This window comes from Mandrillus leucophaeus, unplaced genomic scaffold (assembly GCF_000951045.1).
Source record: "Mandrillus leucophaeus isolate KB7577 unplaced genomic scaffold, Mleu.le_1.0 Scaffold239, whole genome shotgun sequence".
Taxonomy (NCBI): Eukaryota; Metazoa; Chordata; class Mammalia; order Primates; family Cercopithecidae; genus Mandrillus; species Mandrillus leucophaeus.
Genome location: NW_012102465.1, coordinates 3,877,561 through 3,899,901, shown reverse-complemented (window position 1 = coordinate 3,899,901; position 22,341 = coordinate 3,877,561). Strand labels below are relative to the sequence as shown.

Genomic DNA, 22,341 nt, shown 5'->3' with positions numbered 1-22,341 from the left:
ATATCGAAGTACACTGACTTATTTAATGTTTTAATTCTTTATGACTTATAGCAAAAAGTTGCTTCCAATCTAACTTGCTTTGAATAAAAATACTGTTAATATATTTTCCTAAGGAAAACTGCTTAACCTCCCTGTGTCGGGCCCTTATTCATAGCTCATAAGACCAAACTTAGCATATAATAAACACATAGCAAATATTAGCTTTTATTATTACCTCAGGTAAAATATTCCTTATCTGGCATTAATATATACTAGGGACCAGTAAACTAATTAAGTAAAGACATATTAAGCTAAAAGTCAAAATTAGTTTGTCTGATGGCAAAGTTGATGAATATCATACGTTCTAGGTTAGTATTATAACATTTATTTTTGCTTTAAAGCATTACTTTGAGCTCTATTATAGTTTTTCTTTTTTTCCGGCATATTTTCCAATATATGTAGGTTAAATTTCTTAGACATAGCCAAAGTAAAGGTATGCTCTAGGGATTTCTGAACTTGGGCAAATTCCAAAACTAGGAAGAGGTTACCCAGAGTTTATACAAAGAGCAAGTTATTCTGGCACTTTTGTAACTTTTTCTGGTGTGAGAGTCTCACTCTTGCAATTGCTTCTAGCACATGACCCTCTGCAACAGAGAGTCCACACAACACTCCACTCTGCCTCTCTTCTGTAACTCAAACTCTCTTTTAAGAAGTCTGTGTCCTCTCTGTAATCCCCAAACCTATCTTCGAACTTTCCAATTAGCAGTCAAATTTTGGCTTGCAACAAGATTTACAGTCAGAGCATGAGGACGTATATAGAGAATGAGGTATTTTTAGGAGTCTCCTATTTTAAGTCCTCATAAAATTCAAAAATTTTTATCCTAAGAAATTTGAGATTCTAATAACATGAGAATCAATGAAATCCTCCCTATAGATGAATCACCATATAGATAGGTCAGGGTCTACTCTGTTAAGTTGGTTCTTGATGATCACATGGTGAATTAACTTCATATAGTCTTCTGTTCAGAATGAGCACCTGTTATATGCCAAAGTTTATGGCAGACACACAGAAAGTATAAAGATAACTAAGATCCAGGCTCCACCTTCGAAGGACTTACAGCTATCAGGTAAAATCGCCCTTATTCATGTGCCACCTACAGTATAATAAAATAAATTCAGAAACTTATATAGTAATGAATTGGCTGCATTCTAAAAGGCTGTCTGTAAATCTGTTTGTCTGCAAACCCCAAGTGAGTAAGAATTGAAGTTTGCAGTCCACAATCTAATTTCATTAAATAGGAAACGTGTATTGGTCCCTCGTATTCTTGTGGATACTATTTCTATCATGCACCTTTTTTACCTTACTTTTTAAACTCATTGAAAAAGTTTTTGAATCAGCTATTTTCCCTGTTAAGCTCTGAATTTTACTGCATATTAGGGAAAGAATTATTCCATATGCAGGTACAGAATTCATCATTTTCTCACCATATTCAATTTGTATAAATTTATCTTTCTGTTTCTATCAATCATAATTATAAGCCTCTTCTTAGTTGTCTTTTCAGGCATCTTAATTACTTGTTGGTTGGTTGGTTGGTTGGTTTACTTATTAGACTTGAGAAATTGTGTGTAAATAACCCCACAGCAAATGCATTATAGACTAAAGAACAGTGTGACAGCTGAGGTTGAAATGGCAATTATAGTCCTTTATTGGTGTTAGGCAGAATTCACTCTATTTTCTTCTGGAGCACAGCTTTGTTCATGTAAATGAAAGTTAGTAAGTTGAAAATGTGGAAGTAAAGGAATTTTGCCTATATTATACATTCATTTCTTTATCAAGTCAACAAATTTACTGAAAGCTTTCTATATGCTAAACACTGTTGTAGACAAAAAGGCAATTCAATATAGCATGATGAAATCTAGAAAGGGAAAATATGGAAAGGCTTATGCAACTCGTAGGAAGGACATCTAACATACTCTTGGGAGGTCAAGGAGGGATTATCAGAATGAGTAAAAGAGGTGAGTTTAAAGGATGAAGGGATTAGGCCAAATTATGGAGTGGAGATTGGGGGTGAGAGAGTAACATTCAGAATTTATCTTAAGGGCAATGGAGAACAATGGAGGATTTTAAGTAAGAGAGTGACATAATCAAATTTGTATCACAGGAGGTTCTTTCTGACTCCATAGTTTGGTTTAAGGAAAAAAGCACAAGAATGAAGATTAGAGTGCTGTTTAAACTATTACAATAATAAGGTAGATAATGATAGATAATACTGTCTTGAACGATGGCAGGTAGGGTAATGGGAATGGAGCTCAACAGATTAAAAAGCAAAGGCTGCTTCAGCAACCAAACAATGATTTCTGTGTTTTCTCACTGTGATTTTATTATTATTATTTTTTTAGAGACAGCATCTTGTGCTGTTGCCCCGGTTGGAGTGTGGTGGTGGCACCATTGTAGCTCACTGCTCCCTTGAACTCCTGGGTTCAAGCAATCTCCTACCTCAGCCTCCCCAGTGGCTGAGACTGCCGTCACACACCACCATGCCTAACTAATTTTTACATTTTTTTTTTTTATAGAGAAGGGGTCTCATTATTTTGCTCAGACTGGTCTTACTGTACTTTTAAACCCGTATTCTTACAGGTTAAAAAAATCATTTGCTTATGTAAACACAAGTGAGAATTTGGTCATTTGCATGCACTAGACCTCAATATAGCCTTAAAATTATAAAGTACAGAAAATGGTTGGCACGTTTTCAATGGCATGTAACATCTGTGGCTGTATTCTAGGATGCACATAGCCATGTAGAGAAACGAAGTAGAAGACACTAAAGCCAGCTCATAAGAGGACTTAAGAAATTGTGACTTTGGCTGGGCGCGGTGGCTCACGCCTGTAATCCCAGCACTTTGGGAGGCCAAGACGGGTGCATCACGAGGTCAGGAGATCAAGACCATCCTGGCTAGCACGGTGAAACCCCGTCTCTACTAAAAATACAAAAAAAAAAAAAAAAAAAAAAAAAAAGACGGGGGGGGGTGGTGGTGGGCACCTGTAGTCCCAAATACACGGGAGGTTGAGGTAGGAGAATGGTGTGAACCCAGGGGGCGGAGCTTGCAGTGAGCCGAGACCGCGCCACTGTACTCCAGGCTGGGCACTGGGCGACAGAGCGAGACTCCGTCTCAAACAAACAAAAAAACAAAATAAAACAAAACAAAACAAAAAACGTGACTATCCAATGGGCAATGTCAAATTACTTGGTGGTTTACACAGGGAATAGACACACGATCTGTTCTTTCAAAGGATAACTGGTATGGTGGACAGACTTTAAGTTGAATCCCATGATATCTGTTTTGTTTTGTTTTGTTTTGTTTTTTTAAGCAATTATGCCTTAAGCCAATCTCCTTTCCTGAGTATACGCAGGATCTATGGCTTTCCCTTCATCACTTCCTGTTATCTTCTATAAAACTTCATCCTCCCCCCGGGCGCGGTTGCTCATGCCTGTAATCCCAGCACTTTGGGAGGCCGAGGTGGGCAGATCACGAGGTCAGGAGATCGAAGCCATCCTGGCTAACACGGTGAAATCCCGTCTCCACTAAAAATACAAAAAATTAGCAGGGTGCGGTGGTGGGCGACTGTAGTCCCAGCTACTCGGGAGGCTGAGGCAGGAGAATGATGTGAACCCAGGAGACGGAACTTGCAGTGAGCCGAGATCAGGCCACTGCACTTCAGCCTGGGTGACAGAGTGAGACTCCGTTCCCCAAGGAAAAACAAAAAAACAAAAAAACAAAAAAACTTCATCTTCACCTTCCTAGCAGATTCACCAGAGAGACTTTTCTTGCTGGCTTGATGAAGTAAGCAGCTGTATTCCAGAAGACCACATGGTAAGGAACTGTGGACGGAATTGAGCAAAGAATTGAAGCTTTCAGTTCCACAACTACAAGGAACTGATTGCTTCCAATATAACCATGTGACCTTGGAAGAGGACCCTGAACCTCAGGTGAGAACTCAGCCCTGGTTAACACATTAATTGTAGTCTGTGGACCCTGAGAAGAGGGTCTAAATCATGTCCAGACTCTCAACCCACAGAAACCATGAGAAAGTAAATGTGTTGTATAAAGTCTCTAAATTTGTGTTAATCTATTACTCATCAATAAAAATCTAATATAACTAGTTTCAATATTGAAGATAAATTAGATGAGGGAAAGCCGGAAACAGAAATTCCAGCTAGGAAAAAAGAGGTAACACAATGAGATTATGCACATAACTGCTAAAATTTGAACATGAAAGTCAGAAAGAGTAGGTTTTAAGCTTTTCATCAAGTTATACAATTAATCATCCAGTCGTATTACAAAATGGAATGACAATATCTTCTTAAATGATTTGTATAAAGGATATGTGAAGTGAAATATTTATACAGGGTTTAACACAATGCCTACCACGCATTATTATTCTTATGCTACTGTGTTAACCTTTTTGAGGACCAATGAGAGCTGGGCAAGGACAAAGGCAGTGAGAACGAAAATGGTGGTAAATTTGAGCAATATTTTTAGGTGGTAAGTCATAATGACTGCTCTGATATGGATAAAAAGAGAGGGAAGTAGGAGTGAAAGATAATGCAATTTCTAGCTTGGATGATTGAATGAGAGTGATGCCATAACTGAAATAAAGAGTGCAGAAAGAAAGGCTGATTTGGCTGAGGAGATAATGAGTTTTGTCTTGGCAGTGTAAAGTCAATGTGCTTGTGGGAGGACATCCATATGGAGAGGTCCAGTGTACTTAGAAGACATTTGAGTATATGGATAGATTTGGAGATGGTTGAGAATTATGTTACCAAAAAGCTACATCAGTATTCGCGCACGCGTGCACACACACACACACACACACACACTCCAAACATTCTTTAAAAAAAAAAAAGAGAGAAATATTTCCTGTTAGTAATGTATACGAGTTTAATAAATGGAGTCCAGGATGAAAAATTAGAGAATGGGTAAAGTATCCTTTCTTCTTTCCCTAAAGGATCAATGACTAAGAAATGCCCAAATACAAAAGGCATGTTTAAGTTGATTAAGCTTGACAAGTCTGTTGCAAGGGCCAGCAAACTATGGCTCCAGGGCCATATCCAGATTTTTGTTTTTGTAAATAAAGTTTTATTGGAACACAGCCACATCAATTCGTTCATGTATTGTCTATTGTCTATTGTGTTTTTCATACAATAGCAGAGTTCAGTAATTGTAACTGAAACCATGTGGACTGCAAAGCCCTAAATATTTACTGTGGAGCACTTTACAGAAAAAGTTTGTCCACCCCTGGTCTATTGTATAAAAAATGATGGTCTTCTAACTTGAAAATGGTGCATCAATAAATAAAGTAATAAAGCAATGTTGCTTGAAATGCCACAACACTCATCTAAGAATTACAAAACTTTGCCTCTGGTATGTTTCTTTTACTTATTAATTGTAACATTTCCGAGCGTGCATTTTCTCAACTGCTAAAAAGGAATAATACCTCCTCTGCTTACTTCATAAGGTTTTGAGCAAGAAATTCTTTTAAAAATCTAGATAGCATTGAGCAAATATAAGTTAATATTCTAGATGCTTTTATATTGTTAAACAATGAAATCAATACATTCAGTCCTAATCATACAAGAAAGAAGTAAATACATATTTCTTTATATTACTCACTAGAACACTTTTCTTTTATATATATATATATATATATATATAAATATATATATATATTTGGGTTAAATAGAACTCATACTGGCATCATCCTTTCCAGAAAATAAAAATACAGAAAATTAAGGCATTTGCTTAAATCAATCAACTAATTAATGGTAGAATCTAAGATCAGTCTAAGTCTCTTAATTTCTAATTTGCTTTCTACTGGACCGTATATCTCCAATGCTGACTAACTTGGATAGATCAGTCATATTTGATATAAATGTGTGAGCATCTGACAGATATAATTTTAGTATAGAGAGCTTGGAGGTTAAGATAAAATAAGTAGAATTTGTTTCAAGAGAAATTGCCTCTTCAAATGCACTTTATTCTTTCATATTTTGAATTTTTAATACATTTTCATTTTGGAATAGTTTTAGGTTCACAGAGAAGTTACAATGATAGTACAGACAGTTCGCATATATGCTGCACACCCAGTTTCCTCTCTTGTTGACATTTATTTTTAAACTAAGAAATAAATAACTATCATCATATATCATCTGGAAAGTCAGAAAAGTGAGAATAATAAGTAGATGTGTAATATAGAGTTATCATTTTTCTCATTTGACTCATGATTAAGGCAAGATGTTGTTACTTGTCCAAAGTCAGATAAAAAAATCAATGACACATGAAATTAGAAACAGAAGATGTGTTAAATGAGGGATTATGAGGATGAATGAATTAATGTCTTTGAAATCACTTCAAAATGTGTGGGCTTCTTAAAATATGTGGACTCCTGCCTAAAGACAAATCATTACTAATATTTAACTTGCTAATCTACTTTCCAACACAACATGTTCTTTCATTAGCTCCTTGTTTATTTGCAACATGGCCTGGCTTGGTTCCTGGTATATTTGGATGCTGAGTGAAGACATGCAAGATTTTCCTGATTTAAAAAGATAGCAAAGTAAATGACAGTGTTTTTGTAATGCAAACTTTAGAAAAAGAAATCATGTACTTATCTCTTAAACAAAAAAGGAAAGTGTTTTTTATTTTAATCAACTTATCAACTTACTGGTACTTTTTAATTTTTTTTTTTATTTTTATTTTATTTATTTATTTATTTGCTGTTGGGTATTTGGTTGCCACTTAAAAAGGTGATCAGATATTCATTCCTGAGAAACATGGCTCTCCAGGAAAATCATTCAAATATAAAACATCTTAACTAAAATATCATTTTTCCTGTTTTTAAAGTTTTTCCCAAAAAGTGAAGTATAATTAGAGATATATAAATATCTGTTTCAGAAAGTAAAACTTTCATCTTGATTACTAACTAGTAAACGAGATTTTGTGTATCGAGTACTTAGCTGCTAATAGCATAATAAAACTTTTCCTGTTATACTCTTGATTCCTGTCAAGATTCTTCTCCTGCTTCTATAAATTTCTCTGCATTTAAGCAACATCAGATAAATGGGCCATGGTTGAAGAGGTTTTCCTCTAGTTAAATAGAGGACAAGCATACGAAGTTCTCTGAAGCCAAGTGTCAACTATAATGCAGGCCAGATTTCCTCTCAACTTTATCAGAGTCTCCAGTCAAAGACAATGGTGTGCTGCTATGGACCATACACAGGACTTGGACTCAGAACATTGTGATAATCATGAATCTGCCCTTGGGTTTGTGTTCAACCTTGAGTATTTTTATAGATATCATATCTTTATTGATAAGATAGTTGTATTAAACTTACTTTCACAACATTTGGGGGTTTTGGAATGAGATATTACATGACAGAATTTTTCATAGACATAAATGGCCACATTATGGTATTATTACATTTTAATATTTCGTTAAAACTTTAAACATAAATGCAGAGCTTATGTAGGAAATTGTTTAAAGAAAAATATTGTTTATTCTTCATTCAACATCCAGAATAAGATAAATTTTGCCCAATTCTACTAAAAGAAATGGAGATACCAATCAAACTGTACACTAAACATTGAATCAAAATTTAAATAAATAAAATGTAAAGTAAGTTTCCAAAACTAGCTTTATCAGTTCCCTTACTGTCTGAAGTCAGATGCCTTATATAATGTATATATACACAAATCATTTTAGTAAATGTTAATATTAGTTTCATACTTCATATAAAATTTAAAACCTCATCTGGGGTTTGTTCTGGGAGTGTATCCATCATTTGTACCCTTGTGCCAGGAAAAGAATGTTTAGATTCCAAATAACTGAAACAGAAGCAAACTTTTGGAATACAACTTACTTAATAATTTGGCTATTGTTAATCTAGGCTTTCTATGCAGTTGGCAACGCTGAAGACTAAATAATGATTTTTTAAAACAAGTATGAAATAAAGAATTGATGTTAGGATATATGAAGTAACAAGTACAAAGAGGTTAAGAAGAAATAAAAGCTGTCCAAATAAACTAGCATTCCTAAAACTGGACATCTGCTCAGATGAATGGTTACAAATAACATGCATTTTATGTGAATAAAGACTAAAATTTGGGGGAAAAAAACAAAATTAGAAATATATACATATGTGTGTTTAGAATTAGAAATTCAAGAAGGAACAAATTTGATCCGAAGCATAAGCAAAGCAGTAAAGAAAAAAGTTCAAAAAAATTGGAGAAGTAACATTTAAAAAATATTTCTTTTTAAAGGAATATTTCTACCCATCTTGTAACTTAAATGTATGCCTACAGTGGAATTTATTAAGGTCAACTGAATTAATTGTAAATTTTAATAAGCTTAAAAGCAAGCACAGCTAATCTGAAAATGAGTGGGGGGAATTCCCACGATAATAACTTTGCTTTCTAAATTTGTCCACAGGGTAATTTTCTTTCATCCTTCCCATTAAAGATTTAGGCACGAATAAACCCATCTCAAAGAAACACCTTAATAAAACAAAATTAACTCAATGTTAGATTTTTGCAATGCCAGGTTTTCATAAATCCATTTATTAAAATATATCATAAATATAAACTAAATTTTTAAAATGTACAAGTAAACACTTTTTTTTTCAACCTATATAACAGCCTGGCATGTATTCAATTACTCTGAGAGAAAATGTTAATTCCATATGATATATTCTTTCTAGAATCACATTTCCTTAGATACTAAGTGAAGAAAAAAATGGGCTTTGGAATGAAACAGATCACTACAAAAATCATAGTGCTACCTCTTGCAATCTTAATGATCTTGGGCAAGTTATTGAGCATCTCTAAGGCTCAGACTTCTTCTCATGAAAAGTGGAAGAGATAATAATATCAGGATTTTTGTAAGGATTAAATGAAATGACTTTACATAAAAGAGCTTAGCAGGTCCTCATAATGTTAGTGTTTTATAAAATGGAATTATTTCCTACTATAATTGATTTTATAAACTAAGTTGACAGGCTGGAGAGACAGCAGATTATACTCAAAACAATTAGTTAAAATAAAATCTAAATTCTGAATGCTTCCTATATTCCGGGGACTGTGCCAGGTGTCTGATTTACATCATTAATTTCTTTAAATCCTCATAACTAACTCATAACAATGAGCTAGGTGCTACAGTTGTAACCATTTGACTGATGAGAAAAATGAAGTTTAAAAAAGTGAATTGGCCAAATATCAAATGGTCAGGCACTCTGTAGTCCTAACTCGGACTATTCCAAAGGTTTCATTAATTACCTTTGAAAACAGTCATGAAAATGAAAATGGGCATAATGAAGTAAAGTGCAGGAATTTCAAAGGTGGCAGTAGCAGTAGTAGCAATAGTAAAAACAAAATGTCCTTAAAACAATAAAAAAAAAATGCATCCTGTATAGCTCCTGGAAAAGATGCCCTGAGAGTATGATTACTTATCACCTCCCAACTTCAAGCCTCTATGGTTGCTTGTGCCATTTCTATAAAAATCTGTGATTTTAAAAAGAAATTTCATCTGTTATGTATCTTGAAAACAATCTCATTACAATCAAAGACTTCAGACCCACATTAACTTGGATGGTCATATTTTTTGGCTTAATTTGTGGTTCCATAGGAATTCCCACATTCTATATATGGGACAATAAATTGAATGAGGCAAAAAGGATATCACTTCTTCATTCTTATTTCAATCTGTGGGGCATTTTGTATCCACAGTAAAGAGCAGGGGCTTAAACCACTTTTCAAATCTCTACCAATTTTCCTGATTTTATAGCATATTATAACTTACACAGATTTGTGACTCATAATTAGATTTATAATCAAATTAAGTGCTTGTGATAATTTTCAATAACTTTATAAAATAATTATAAAATGGCCATTTGAATCTCATTCTATCATAAGATGTACTGATAATCACTAAACAGCGAGAAGATCTTGCCTTCATATTTTGTAATTTAAATAGGGAATGATTTAAGTCTTAATGAAAAGCCCTTTATTTTTTCTACTGAACATTGTTTTCTTTTTATCAGTCAAAATATTTACTTCCAAAGATTGAGATGATGACTTCACACTTCCAATACTTTAATTATAGTTATTTTTTATTGCACAACATGAATGAATAGCTCTCTTATCTATCAAATAGTGAGCCAATAAATTCATTGACAGCCCTTAAATTAATTACCTATTCTTCATTTGACACTTTCTCTTGTAATCACCTTTTATGCATGTTAATTTTAAGTTATAAAATATTGTCAAAACCTTAGTCAGAATATACTATCAATAGAATACAAGAATTCCATTTTCTGTGAGCTCTCAAAATATGATTCTATTTCTATCCTTCATCTATCTACCTATCTACCTACCTGCCTATCTATATCATCTATCTATCTCCATATATCTATGTATCTATCATATTTCTATCTATCTATCTATCTATCTATCTATCTATCTATCTATCTACCTACCTACCTATCTAATTCATTTATTATCCCTATCTGAAAACAAATTTAGAAGCATGGTTTCTTGAAAGGAGCAGTAGAGAAGTTAATTCAGTTACACCAGATTGCCAAATAGAAAAAAAATTGAAATAACTAATGTGAAATAAATGAAGAAATTCAACAGATTATAAAAAACGAAGGGTGTAACCATGCAACTCCATGGACAGTGACTACACATACAAGCAAATGAAAGCAGCTGACCACGTACCCACACACCTTGGCAGAGGTGCACTCCACACTCGTCGGCCACCACCAAGACAGATGATCTCTGATGTTCCTTCCAGTCGATAACCCGATGAGCATGAGAAGGTCAGAGTGTCACCAACCCCAAAGTTGAACCCAATTCGACTACCATATTGAGGAATGCCAGGATCTTCACAAGGTTCAAGGTTATATTCTGTAAATTAGAGAGAAAATTTCCCCGCAGGGGAGGAAAGGGCAAAGAAAATGATAGTGGTTACTTTTAAGGGTGTATTCCTATTGTTTTTAGAACCTAGTCATATATTTAGAAGTGACTATATGAATAGCTATCAGAACATACAAATGGCACACATACGTTTCTTCTTTTGTAAAATAGCTAATAACTTGATAAATATTTGTATGTGCGGTATTCAATATAGACGAGAAAATATCACCTTCTGAATAATAAAATATAGCTTTTTATCTTATTGTTTTTTTCTGCATTAGAAACATTTTTATTTCATATATTTTTGACTTATAATGGTATAAGAACTGCATATTTTCAAACACAAAATAACATTTGAAATGAAATCATTTGCACTTCTGAAATGCATTTTGCTTAATATTTTACATTTAAATGATAAAGGCCCTTCTGCTTCTTGTATACAAGAAGTTCAGTTAATGCATATTCTGAAAAACACATGACTTGAGATGCAAGGGTTTATGTGAGACTGAAGTGACCACACATTGAAAATTATTATATTATGGATTTTTATAGGAACTTTTCCCCAGGCAATAAATGAGCATTATGAAAATGAACAACTAAACAGTCTTCAGGGTATGAAACAGTAGAGTTGATTAAACATTATAATTTATATACAGTCCTAAGAAGAAGTAGCTTATCTAAAAATATTCCCAGAGCAGCTACTGTGTAATTGCAATAAAGAACAAGAGGCATTGCTTCATGTTGATTAGCTAATATTTTATGCTTTAAAAAAATAACTTGGATTTTTTTTTCTAACATTCTAGGTTATGTTCATTTACTACTCAAGATAAAATACTTTTATGATTTTAGCATCCCAATATTTTCATCCAAATACTAAAATAGTTGTTTAAGAACAAGGTTAGTGCTTGTATCATTTTAATATTAGCAAGTTGGCATAAGATTTACTTATTAATTTGTGTCTGTATAAAGAAATAGCTAGTTGTGTTCATTCAAATTGAAAGTAGAGCTGTAAGTGGTGGGAATACATTTTATTCTCTTTGGTCTCATACTTTTTTTCTCCCTGTAATCCAAGTAATACTATTGTCTATAAATAAGATTATACTAGAAGAAAGGAGTAACTATGCTAATTTGATTACAGATTATCTAATTCCAGAATAATAAATTAGGTTTATCTTAATACTAGCCTGTTGGTTATGCCTTCTATGTCTTTTCCTAGGCACATAAAACAAGGAAATCACTGGATTAATTCTCATTTCATTTTTGAGTCTAACTGAAATTTTAAAATATATATTTTAATTTTTATTTTGCATTTACTAGGCATTTTAGCTAGTTTTGACCTCTGTTAGAATTTTGCAGAATTTTTGTAAATTAAAGAAATGTAATTATTGTACTTCCAGTAGATTTACAGCAAATTAATTAATTTTTGCTTTTCCCCTTATTTATTACTGGAGATAATCTTCAATCTATTCCAATCTTTCCTTAAACTTGACATATATTACTTTGCTTTCTTTTTTTTAAACTTTTTCTTCTATTCTGCTATTTTTCACTCTCTGTTTCATCATTAGTTATGCTCATATCTTGAAAAAATTGATGTTTTTTAAAAGTTATTGAATGAGTCCTTTTGTTTTTTGTTTATTTTCTCACCAGAGAATGTAATGTTAAATCCTTCATATGATATTGAAAAATCTGAAATGAAACGCAATTGAGCCCTGAAATTTCCATAGAGACCAGCATTGATTGTTGGAGGAAGATCTGAACCAGTCAGGCGTGCCAGTGGTTGGGTAAAACTGCCATTCTCTGTGATCAGTAAGTAGTCATGATGGTCTTCCAAATGAAAAGTGTGGAAGTTGAACTGCACACCTATTAAGAAAAATAGGAACACTGAATTTACAGGTAGATTAGTAAAACACAGAGAGTTACTGTCAAACTACCTATTAGCCAGGGCTTTCCTTCTAATTAAATTTTCTGAAAATGAGAGGCATTACTATAAAATATTCCAAATATATATTGTATTATTCTTTTTATGTGTGTTTTTCCTTCAGATTCATTAAAAGAGATATAATGAGTCATGTCTTGGAAACCGCTTGAAAATAAAATTAAAAAATCAATGCCTGAAAAAAAATTACCTGGTTTTCTGAAAATTTCAAAAGAAATACATATATTTTGTTTACAATAGAGGTGCAATTTCCTGGTGAATACTGTACATGCCTCCATTTTCTTCTCCAATCCCTTCAACCAACATAAAAGCAATGTTCAATATTATAGAACTTAACTTCCAAATATGCTGTTTATTTTAGAAGATAAATATAAAACAGGCATAGGGAATGCTATTTGTTAAATGAATGTAATTATTCTCCATTTATCTGTCACAAATTTCAACCTGTGCATATAATATGCAAAACATGTATATATAAGTGTTCAGCTAAATGAGTTTCCATAAACCAAATACTTTTGCAAATAGTATCCAAATCAATAGTCACAATAATACAAACACCCAGAGCCTTTTTAATAAAACTTTTCTGTCATTTCAGCTTTCCAGAGGTAACCACTCACTCGACTTCTAAAGCACAAACTAATTTTGCTGCTTTGTATATATATTTTGTAGTTTATGGAATGGAATCATATATATTCTTTTGGATCTGACTTACTTTACTCAACATTAGGTTTGTGAGATTTCTCAATATCATTGTGCGTAGTTGGGGGTGGTTCATTTTTGGTGATGTATAGTATAGCATTCCACCTTGTGAATATACCACATCTATTTACCTGTTCAACTGCTGATGGTCACTTAAGTTGTTTGCATTTTATCATAAATGTAGACAGTGCTGCCATGAACATGTGAGTATATCTTTTGTGAATGTGTATGCTTTTTTCTGTTGTGTACGTATCTAGGAGTGGAATTACTGAATGATGGGGGTAATAATATATGTGTTGCTTTAACAAATACTGTTTTACAAAGTGGCCATGTCGATTTACATCTCCATAGACAATATGGTTGCTCCATGTCTTCTCCAATACTTGAAAATCTGGGGCTTTTATATTTGCTCCTTTCTAGTGAGTATGTAGTGGACTCCTTGTGGTATCATGTTAGTATTTAATTACAGTGTCAAGAACACATATAAAAGACTAATGACTTCACACAAATACACACACTCAAATACACACAACATACTGTGTAAGGAGCCATCTGAAATAAAAAATGGCTACCACAGGGACCCTTCCCTTGAAGTGCTTTATTTTTGTACCTGACCTAAAAAATTACCCAAGTATTTGCTAAGAAAAGTCCAAAATCTGAGAGTATGACAAGTAACATTTTTATTCATTTACATTTTAGTTTCAAATGTTGGGAATTCTTAAGAGTCTCCATTGTTTAAAAAAAAAAAAAAAAAAAAAAAGAGGATAGAAAATGAGACCAAAACAAACAGACTGAAAACACAAACATTACCACAACAAGGTTATTACTGCATAATGAACCAGAGATTTCATATTTGAGAAATATTTGAAATATATAAGGTACTATTTTCAAATTATTTTTCAAAATGTAAGGTTTTTTTTGTTTGTTTTTGTTTGTTTGTTTGTTTGTTTTCTCCTCTCTATAATGGGCAGGAATACAAAACCCCTTTTGGGGGGAGTCCAAAAATTAAGTGAGTTTTTCAAATGTTCTATAGTGTAAAATCAGTATTGATACTAGACAGATGGAAGGAAAATGGGGTATTGACATAATAAACAGAAGATGTTCACTGTCCAGATTAGTTCCTGCAAAATAATGTAAGGGTAGAAAGTTCAGATAAGTAAATCTTATTTCTCCTATAAAGCTAAGAAAAAAATAGTTGGACAATAGGAGAGTAGATTGAAAAAAGAGAAATAAATCGTCATGTATGCTATATTATTTACATTTTTTAAGAAAAAAAAAAGTGCTTGTTCCGAAATACATAGAATGAATTATTTTAGAATTTCATTAATTAATTATTGGTGCCAACAAAGCCACTGTTAAGTATTATTTACCTTTCTGAGCCCTACTTTCTCCATCTGTAAAATAGGGCTCTAATAGAGTTGTTTTGCAGTTTAAATAAGGTAACATGAAAATGACTTCGCATAGTGACTGGCACAGAGGAAGTATTCAGAAACTATTACTGCTATTAATCAATTTCCCAAAATAAGAGCTAATGTTTTTCCTGTTATTTAGCCCTGGCAAGCCACTTTATAAAATGAAGCTACTATTCAAGTCATGGATTAAATGGTAATATCCGTTTTCTTTCACTACTGCAAAACAACTTAAGACCTTAGAAGTTGTGCCGAAGGTCAATTAATCCAAATAAGACAATGATCCTGAGAAACTACTATATTCTAGTCATTACAGAATATAAATATTTAGAAGAATGTAAGTAACTCATGGCCTATCTGAGGAAAAAGGTACATGAACCAAAATTTTAATCATTCTGCCAAACTGGTTAATATAAGTCAATATAGGAGCATAGAAATAGAGGTAACTAATTTGTCAAAGGGGTCCGTAGAGGAGTATAAAAATGACCTTCAAACGTAATGACCATCCAGGTCTGGAGGCTCACACTTGTAATCCCAGTACTTTGGGTGGCCTAGGTGGGTGGATTGCTTGAATCCAGGAGTTTGAGATCAGCTTGGGCAACACGGCAGAATCCCATCTCTACAAAAAACTACAAAACTTAACTAAATGTGGTGGCATGCAACTGTAGTCCCACCTACTCAGGAGGCTGAGGTGGGAGGATCACCTGAGCCCAGGAAGATTGAGGATGCAGTGAGCCAGGAACAGCCTGGGTGACAGGATGAGAACCCATCTCAGGAAAAACACAAAAATAAAAACAAACCAACAAAAAAACCCAAAGCAATGAACTCCTAAAGCAAAAAAGGCAATGACTTCCAAAAGCAAGAAGTTTGTGATGTTGCAGACTATGATAGACATTTTGGAAAGAAGGGGATTACACAGGCAAAGACACACAATTCTAACAAGGCAGGGAGAAAAAGTCAGTGGTTTCAGTATCGTAATTACTTCTCGTAAGAATGCTAATTCAGGATGCCCAATAAAGGTAATTTATGGTACAGATATATGTATATTAAAGGCTTGTACTTAAAGTCAAAATAGCTTTAATATCTAGGTTTTAGTTACAGTCATGCCACCAGCTATCACCTAAAGGGTGCCATTTGACTTATTTTTTTCCTAATATGTAAAGTAATAGGAGTGGACTATGCTTTATTTAAGGACAGCCTAACTTCTAAGACTCTAAGGGTTTTTTTCTGAGTACACTTTTTTTCTCCAGGTTTCCTGTAACTATTTATAATTAGCATCTTGATTTATAGAATGTGTTTAAGGAAAATCTCTCATGGTGTCCCTGCAAGTAAGGAGCAATGTAGGCTGAATGACACTGTAGTTAACTGACTTTGAAACTATTGAACAATTATATGTGTTCAAACACTTTGACTTCATGTTTAATGGTGAAGAGATTACAGATGGCACATTTAAATTTTATATTTCTTAAATACTTATTTAGATCTATACTTGTTAAGATTCCTATAAACTCTTAAAGTACTAATGATCATACTTACATAAGAACATTCTGACTATATAATGTAAATGTAAGTGAAATGTAAATCACTTCAAAATGATCTCATAGGAAGTCTGAATCAAAATCGATATGATAAAATGTAACAGGGATAAATATAAAAGTTTGCACTGAAGATAGAAAAAAAAGCAATTGTATAATTATAGAATTTTAGGAATTTAATTTATCTGTATTTTAAGTCCCAGTAATCTAAAAAGATGATTTATATTACTACAAACTTCTTATCAATTAGTAGTATAACATAGTAGCAAAAAAGTTAATTAACACAAATACTTTCTTCTTGAATGAAAATAATTTTAGTGTTACACTGTGCCACGATGTGTTCAGTTTTAGAAAACCACATTTTAAAGAGATAAGCTGGAACGTATCCAGAGAAAGTTGATTAGAGTGGTGATGAACATGAAAATGTTATCTTATGATGAATTAAAGGAACTAGGAGTGTTTAGTCTGGGTAGAAAAGACTTAGAATAAAGATCTAGGGATAGAGGACATGAAAAACATGGTAGTCTCAGAACTGTGAGTTGGTGTGTTTGAGGAGCTTTTGGTTGGAGCAAAGATTAGGCTGCTTTTTTGGTGTAGCTCCAGAGAGCAGAACAGGGATAACGGCTGCAGAATAATTTTTAAACAACTAAATATGTGAAAAATGAGCAAGTTTTCCCAAGGAGTACAGTCCTTATCAACAGAAATATCCATAACAGGTCAGTTCTTCCTGTTTCTGAAACACTATACAGAGAAACTAGTTTTCTGAGAAAGAGGTTAGACTATATTACCTTGAATATTTCTCCCAACTTTGAGATTTTCCTTCAAGAAACTTTGGCTACACTTTGGAAGAGTTGTACTTCAAACAAACTCAGCTGGCTCTTAAAACAAAGGCATCTACATCTGCATCTCTTGCCATGTAAATACGGATTTAATTAACACTTGCAACCTGTGAAGATGCAAAACTTTAAGTGTTAATTAAACCTCTATTTACATAGCAAGCAGTATGTAGCACTCCACTCCCTTCTATACTATCAGGGAGCTTATTTTAAACTCCATTAATCTACTTCACAATGGAATAATAGGATACTTGTTTAGCTTCCAGCAAAGAGTCTTCTACTAATAAAGAATGACAAAAATCACAGTTTACAAAGTCTTCTACTTCATTCCTGCTATTCAGTACCAGAATACTCGTTTTAAAAACACTTTTTTCTCAATAATATTTAATTCATTGTAGAAATCTAACTAAAATTGTCCTGACATAATTCTCACTTCCTGATAAAATAATATGTAATTTTATCAAAGGCAAACTTTATTGTGAAAACACAATACATTTAAATGTATTAAACATAAGGCTTTAGTTTTAATTGTAACATCTCCTTATTGCTAAAAGTATTTTATTTTGATTTTTTCTTTTTTTAGATTTTCTAAAAAAATTATTTATTTTCAATAAATACAATTTAGTAGTAAAATTCAATAATGTAATACAGCAACAGAGCTAAAATAAAGGGTACTTATCAAAATCAGGTTTTAAAATGAATAAAGTAGCTCCTTTAGAAGATCAGCCCATGGAGATCTTCAAGAAAATAACTTTAATATATCTTTTGTTTTCATATATTGGAATGGTCATTTTACCATTGATAAGTTGTTGCCTTGATAAATTACACTGTACCTTGATAAATTTGAAGTACCTACTTATACATTTCTAATTATAAGCAATATTTGCAAAAATGGATGGTAAATTAAACATGAGTAATTAATTGTTTAGCAGTCCTTCTTATTAAGCACTAAGAAAATGAATTATTAATTACATAAAATTGTTTGTTATAGATTCCTAAAGGGATACATGTCATTCTTTATAGGATTCCTGTCAAAACAGTGAAGTAGGTTGTAAAAGTTTTATGAGTCTGGTTGAATCTCGTGAATGAACCATATTTAATACTACAGAGCCTTTTACTTATTTGTTTATTTGTAAAAGGACATTTATTAACATCTACTTATGCAGAGTGCAATTTTACTCTATTTATGTGAGACATATCTGCAGCTCTGTACTAAAGAATCTGAGACACAGATATTTATAGAATGCCTATAAATTAAATAATATAATTATTATAAACAAAAACAGAAACATTCATAAACAAGTTTGTATAAACATATACTAGTTGCTTTAAAATTGGCTCAGCATATCAGAGCATCTCATATTCCCCTTTGAACTCCTGAAATCAACTTCTTAACACTATGTCAGAAACTACAGCCATCTTATTTGACGTTTTCTTGCTACAAAAAATTCAAATATCATTAGTTTATTATATCAAAACTAAACAAATCTCTCATAGCACCAGCCTGGTAAAAACATGAGCACATTGTAATACTATAGAACAGTAAATATAATTTTTGTGGCAATTATTTAAATTGAAATGTGTTTTAGCATACTGTAGTATTGATCTGTTTTTGCTCATGCAAAAGAACATGTAAAGGAAAATTAAATAAAAATAGATTCAATGAAAATTCAGAAGACAGTCCAATTATTATTTCATGAGGCAAATTACCTTTTCCATGGGTTACATCAACAGTCCATGTACAATTCAGAGAATTTGGATAAAATTCTGGGTAACCAGGTGATAAGATTGTTCCACTAGGCCCTCTAACATCTCCTCCACATAATGCTGAAATACAAAGAAATAGAGCCATGTGATCAACAGTGAGAGAGACAGAGGGTGAATAAATCTCTTATCTCCTTTCTTGAATTGAGGAGTCGCATTATCTTTGCTTAAGCTACATCCTTGTAATAGCAGGTGTGTATTAAGACCTTTTCCAATACTAGTAAATCATTTTATCCATTGTATCACTAGAGAAGAAAAGGGTACTCAGTAGCATCTGAGAATTAGTACTGTACCCAAGGGAACATGACTCAACTTTCCACATTTGAATTTGAAGTATGTGCTAATACATTTCTAATTATAAGCAGTATTTGCACAAATTGGTGGTAAATTAAATATGAGTAATTAATTGTTTAGCAATCCCTCTTATTAAGCACTAAGAAAATGAATTGCTAATTGTATAAAATTGTTTGATATAGATTCCTAAAGGGATATGTGTTATTCCTTATAGGATTCCTTTCAAAACTATGAAGTGAGTTGTAAAAGTTTCCAAGGCTGCTTCTGTACTTCTGTATTTTTCTAGGAAATATTATAAACAAAAAGGATCTTTTGAAGGGATGTAGTTTTGTAAGTAAATATTCTAAGATAATAAAAATAAGTTAATCTTAGGTCAACAAATAATATTTGAGTTGATATTCATTTCCTTGAGAACAAATCAAGGTCTTCTACTATATTCAACACCCATCAGTGCTTATGGTACACCAGACAATTTTATCAAAATTGAAAACTGGAGGAGGCAAAAAAAAAAAAAGATATTGCCTAGTAAGCATTTTTATTCTAGTATGAGCAGAGAATTTGTTGACTCCTTATTCTATTTCACTTGAAAAGGCCAACTCTTAGACACAGCCAAGGGTAGTAAGAATCATGAATGCAACATGTACCCTTGTCTAATTTGATCCTTGCCCCACTTCCCCAGCACACTAGAAAAGTGAGTTTTGAAGTCTCTCCAAAGCACCTAACACTATAACATATGAATTTGTTAAGTGAAATATGATGAGTGAAATGTCTACTGAATTAAAACCTACAGTCTCTATTTCAAAGGACTGTATGTCGTGCAGCTAGAATAAAATTTCTCAATGAACACAAGAATGAAAATTAAGGGAGTTAAATTAATTTAAAATACACAAAAAGGTAACAAAAAAGAGAGATGCAAACTTTTAGAAAGGACGCCAGATATGTGCCCCTGAGCATGCACATGTATGTGTGTATTTGTGTATCTGTGTGTTTGTGTGCATGTATGTATAAGAAGTTGAGAGGAAATTTTTCTGTATATCAGTATTCTTTCAAATAAAGACACTTTGTCAAGTATCCTACTTCTTGAGAAGTTTCTTGGGAATTGTTTTGTCTGTAAGCTGTACCTATATACCTTTGTAGAAGGGGAAACTTAAAGAGACATTCTGCAGGTAAATGAATAAATCTTTGTAACACATAAACACATTTAAAAATTTAGGAGGAATGCTCAACAGCTAATATATTATAACAAACATTCATAATATTACTTTGACTAGAATCAGATGGGAAAATATAGAATACGTTTTTAAAACAAAGTGAAGATTTCTGTTATTTGAAAATAATTATCATTGGATGCAGACATTGAAGAGAATGGACTTAAAGATGGAATTTCATAGTAAATAGTGGGGAAAGAATGTAATTTAAGTTCTTTTGAAAGATGAAACTAAAAACATAAAGACACATAAATTTTATTTTATATCTAATAAAACAGGATAAAATTACAACGATTTACTAAATCTTACCAAAAACAAAACTAAACACTGTTTTGATCTTAAAATGTAGCTGGCACTATTCTGCAGATTTTATTTATGTTAACTCAGCCCCCACAACAACTTTTTGAGAAGAATGCTGTAATTATGCGGTTTACAGATGAGAAAGCAAGTATAGATAGAACTCAGTCTAGTTTCAGGGTCTATGATCTCAAGCAGATTCTTGAATCGTGTTGATGTTTTCTCCATGTTAACAGTACTGTTTTAGCAAGCTATGATGTTCTTTACTTATGTTTGATTTTGTGGCACTTCCCTCACAAATGATCAATATATTAAAAAAAAAAAATCAGGGGCATCCTTTATTTTCTCAGAGATTCATTTTATCCTTTTATGTTCAAATCACTTTTTTTGTGCACCCAACACCTATTGTGTCAGTATCCTTGTCTATGTTCTTTAATTGATCTATCTCTTTTGAATTCTCATTTGCCAGTGGCTTCCTGTGACTGAAATAGTTCTCCATCATCACCATCATCAGCCTCATCATTTTCATCAACCTAATGAAATTTTTCATTTTTCTAAATGAGTTTATTTTACATTGCCAATGTTTTAAATCGCATTTGTTTTATACTGTCAGCTTTTTAAGCAATTACATGAGATTGTACAGTGACAGATGCTAATGCTAAATAGAAAGTATCTTTGAGTTGGATTAATTTTAAAAGTGGTTAATTCATTACTGAATATTCTTTCATACTGATGATGTTTGCTTATCTAACAACTATTCCTCCTATTGGAAAGATAAGAATTTGTAAGAGCTTATTAAAATCAATGATGAAAGACCTAAAATATTAAGATTAATAAAAAAGATTTAAGTTTTTATATGAGATATTTTGTTTTATATTTTCAGGTACAGGATGGAATTTAAATGTATTGTAACAGATACAGTGGTATAGAGATGATTATGAAAATTTCTCCAAAAACAAATGACTTAAAAAGTGAATGCTGAGATTTAAGTCCGTTTAAGAGAATGTGTGGGCCATTCACTTAGTAAACGTTATTAGAACAAGACTGTCTAAAATAGGTGCCATGGATCTCCTGTGTTATCTCCCGTTATGTGTTCAGAAGGAATTCCAATTTATTGCAGCAACCTTGCTAATTGATTCCATGTGTCTTCAGGGATACCAACAGTTTTGTAAGAGACATAATAGGATTACATGTTCTTGTGAATGAGATAGACAATTGTGTATCAAGTGAATCTTTGAAAAACTAAAGAACTCAGAGCATGATGAAATAAATATATATATATTTATATGAAATATATATATTTCATATATATATCATATATATATATATATGAAAAACTCAGTTACTTTATGTGAACTCAAACAGCTGGCCAAAAAAAAGCACCTAAAAGGATAAAAAGCATCTAAAAGCTAAAAA

The 22,341-nt window shown here is 32.5% G+C and overlaps 1 protein-coding gene across 3 annotated transcripts in view; it reads right to left on the bottom strand.

Moving 5' to 3' along the window:
* CSMD3 (CUB and Sushi multiple domains 3) overlaps nucleotides 1–22,341 on the bottom strand; it is a 1,277,440-nt gene that overhangs the window by 399,751 nt on the left and 855,348 nt on the right. For all 3 annotated transcript variants that reach the window (XM_011982326.1, XM_011982327.1, XM_011982328.1), the window contains 3 exons: nucleotides 19,073–19,189; nucleotides 12,592–12,807; nucleotides 10,750–10,938 (listed from right to left, as the gene is read on the bottom strand). In XM_011982326.1, coding sequence (XP_011837716.1) covers nucleotides 10,750–10,938; nucleotides 12,592–12,807; nucleotides 19,073–19,189 — 522 coding nt within the window. The remainder of the gene's footprint in view (nucleotides 1–10,749; nucleotides 10,939–12,591; nucleotides 12,808–19,072; nucleotides 19,190–22,341) is intronic.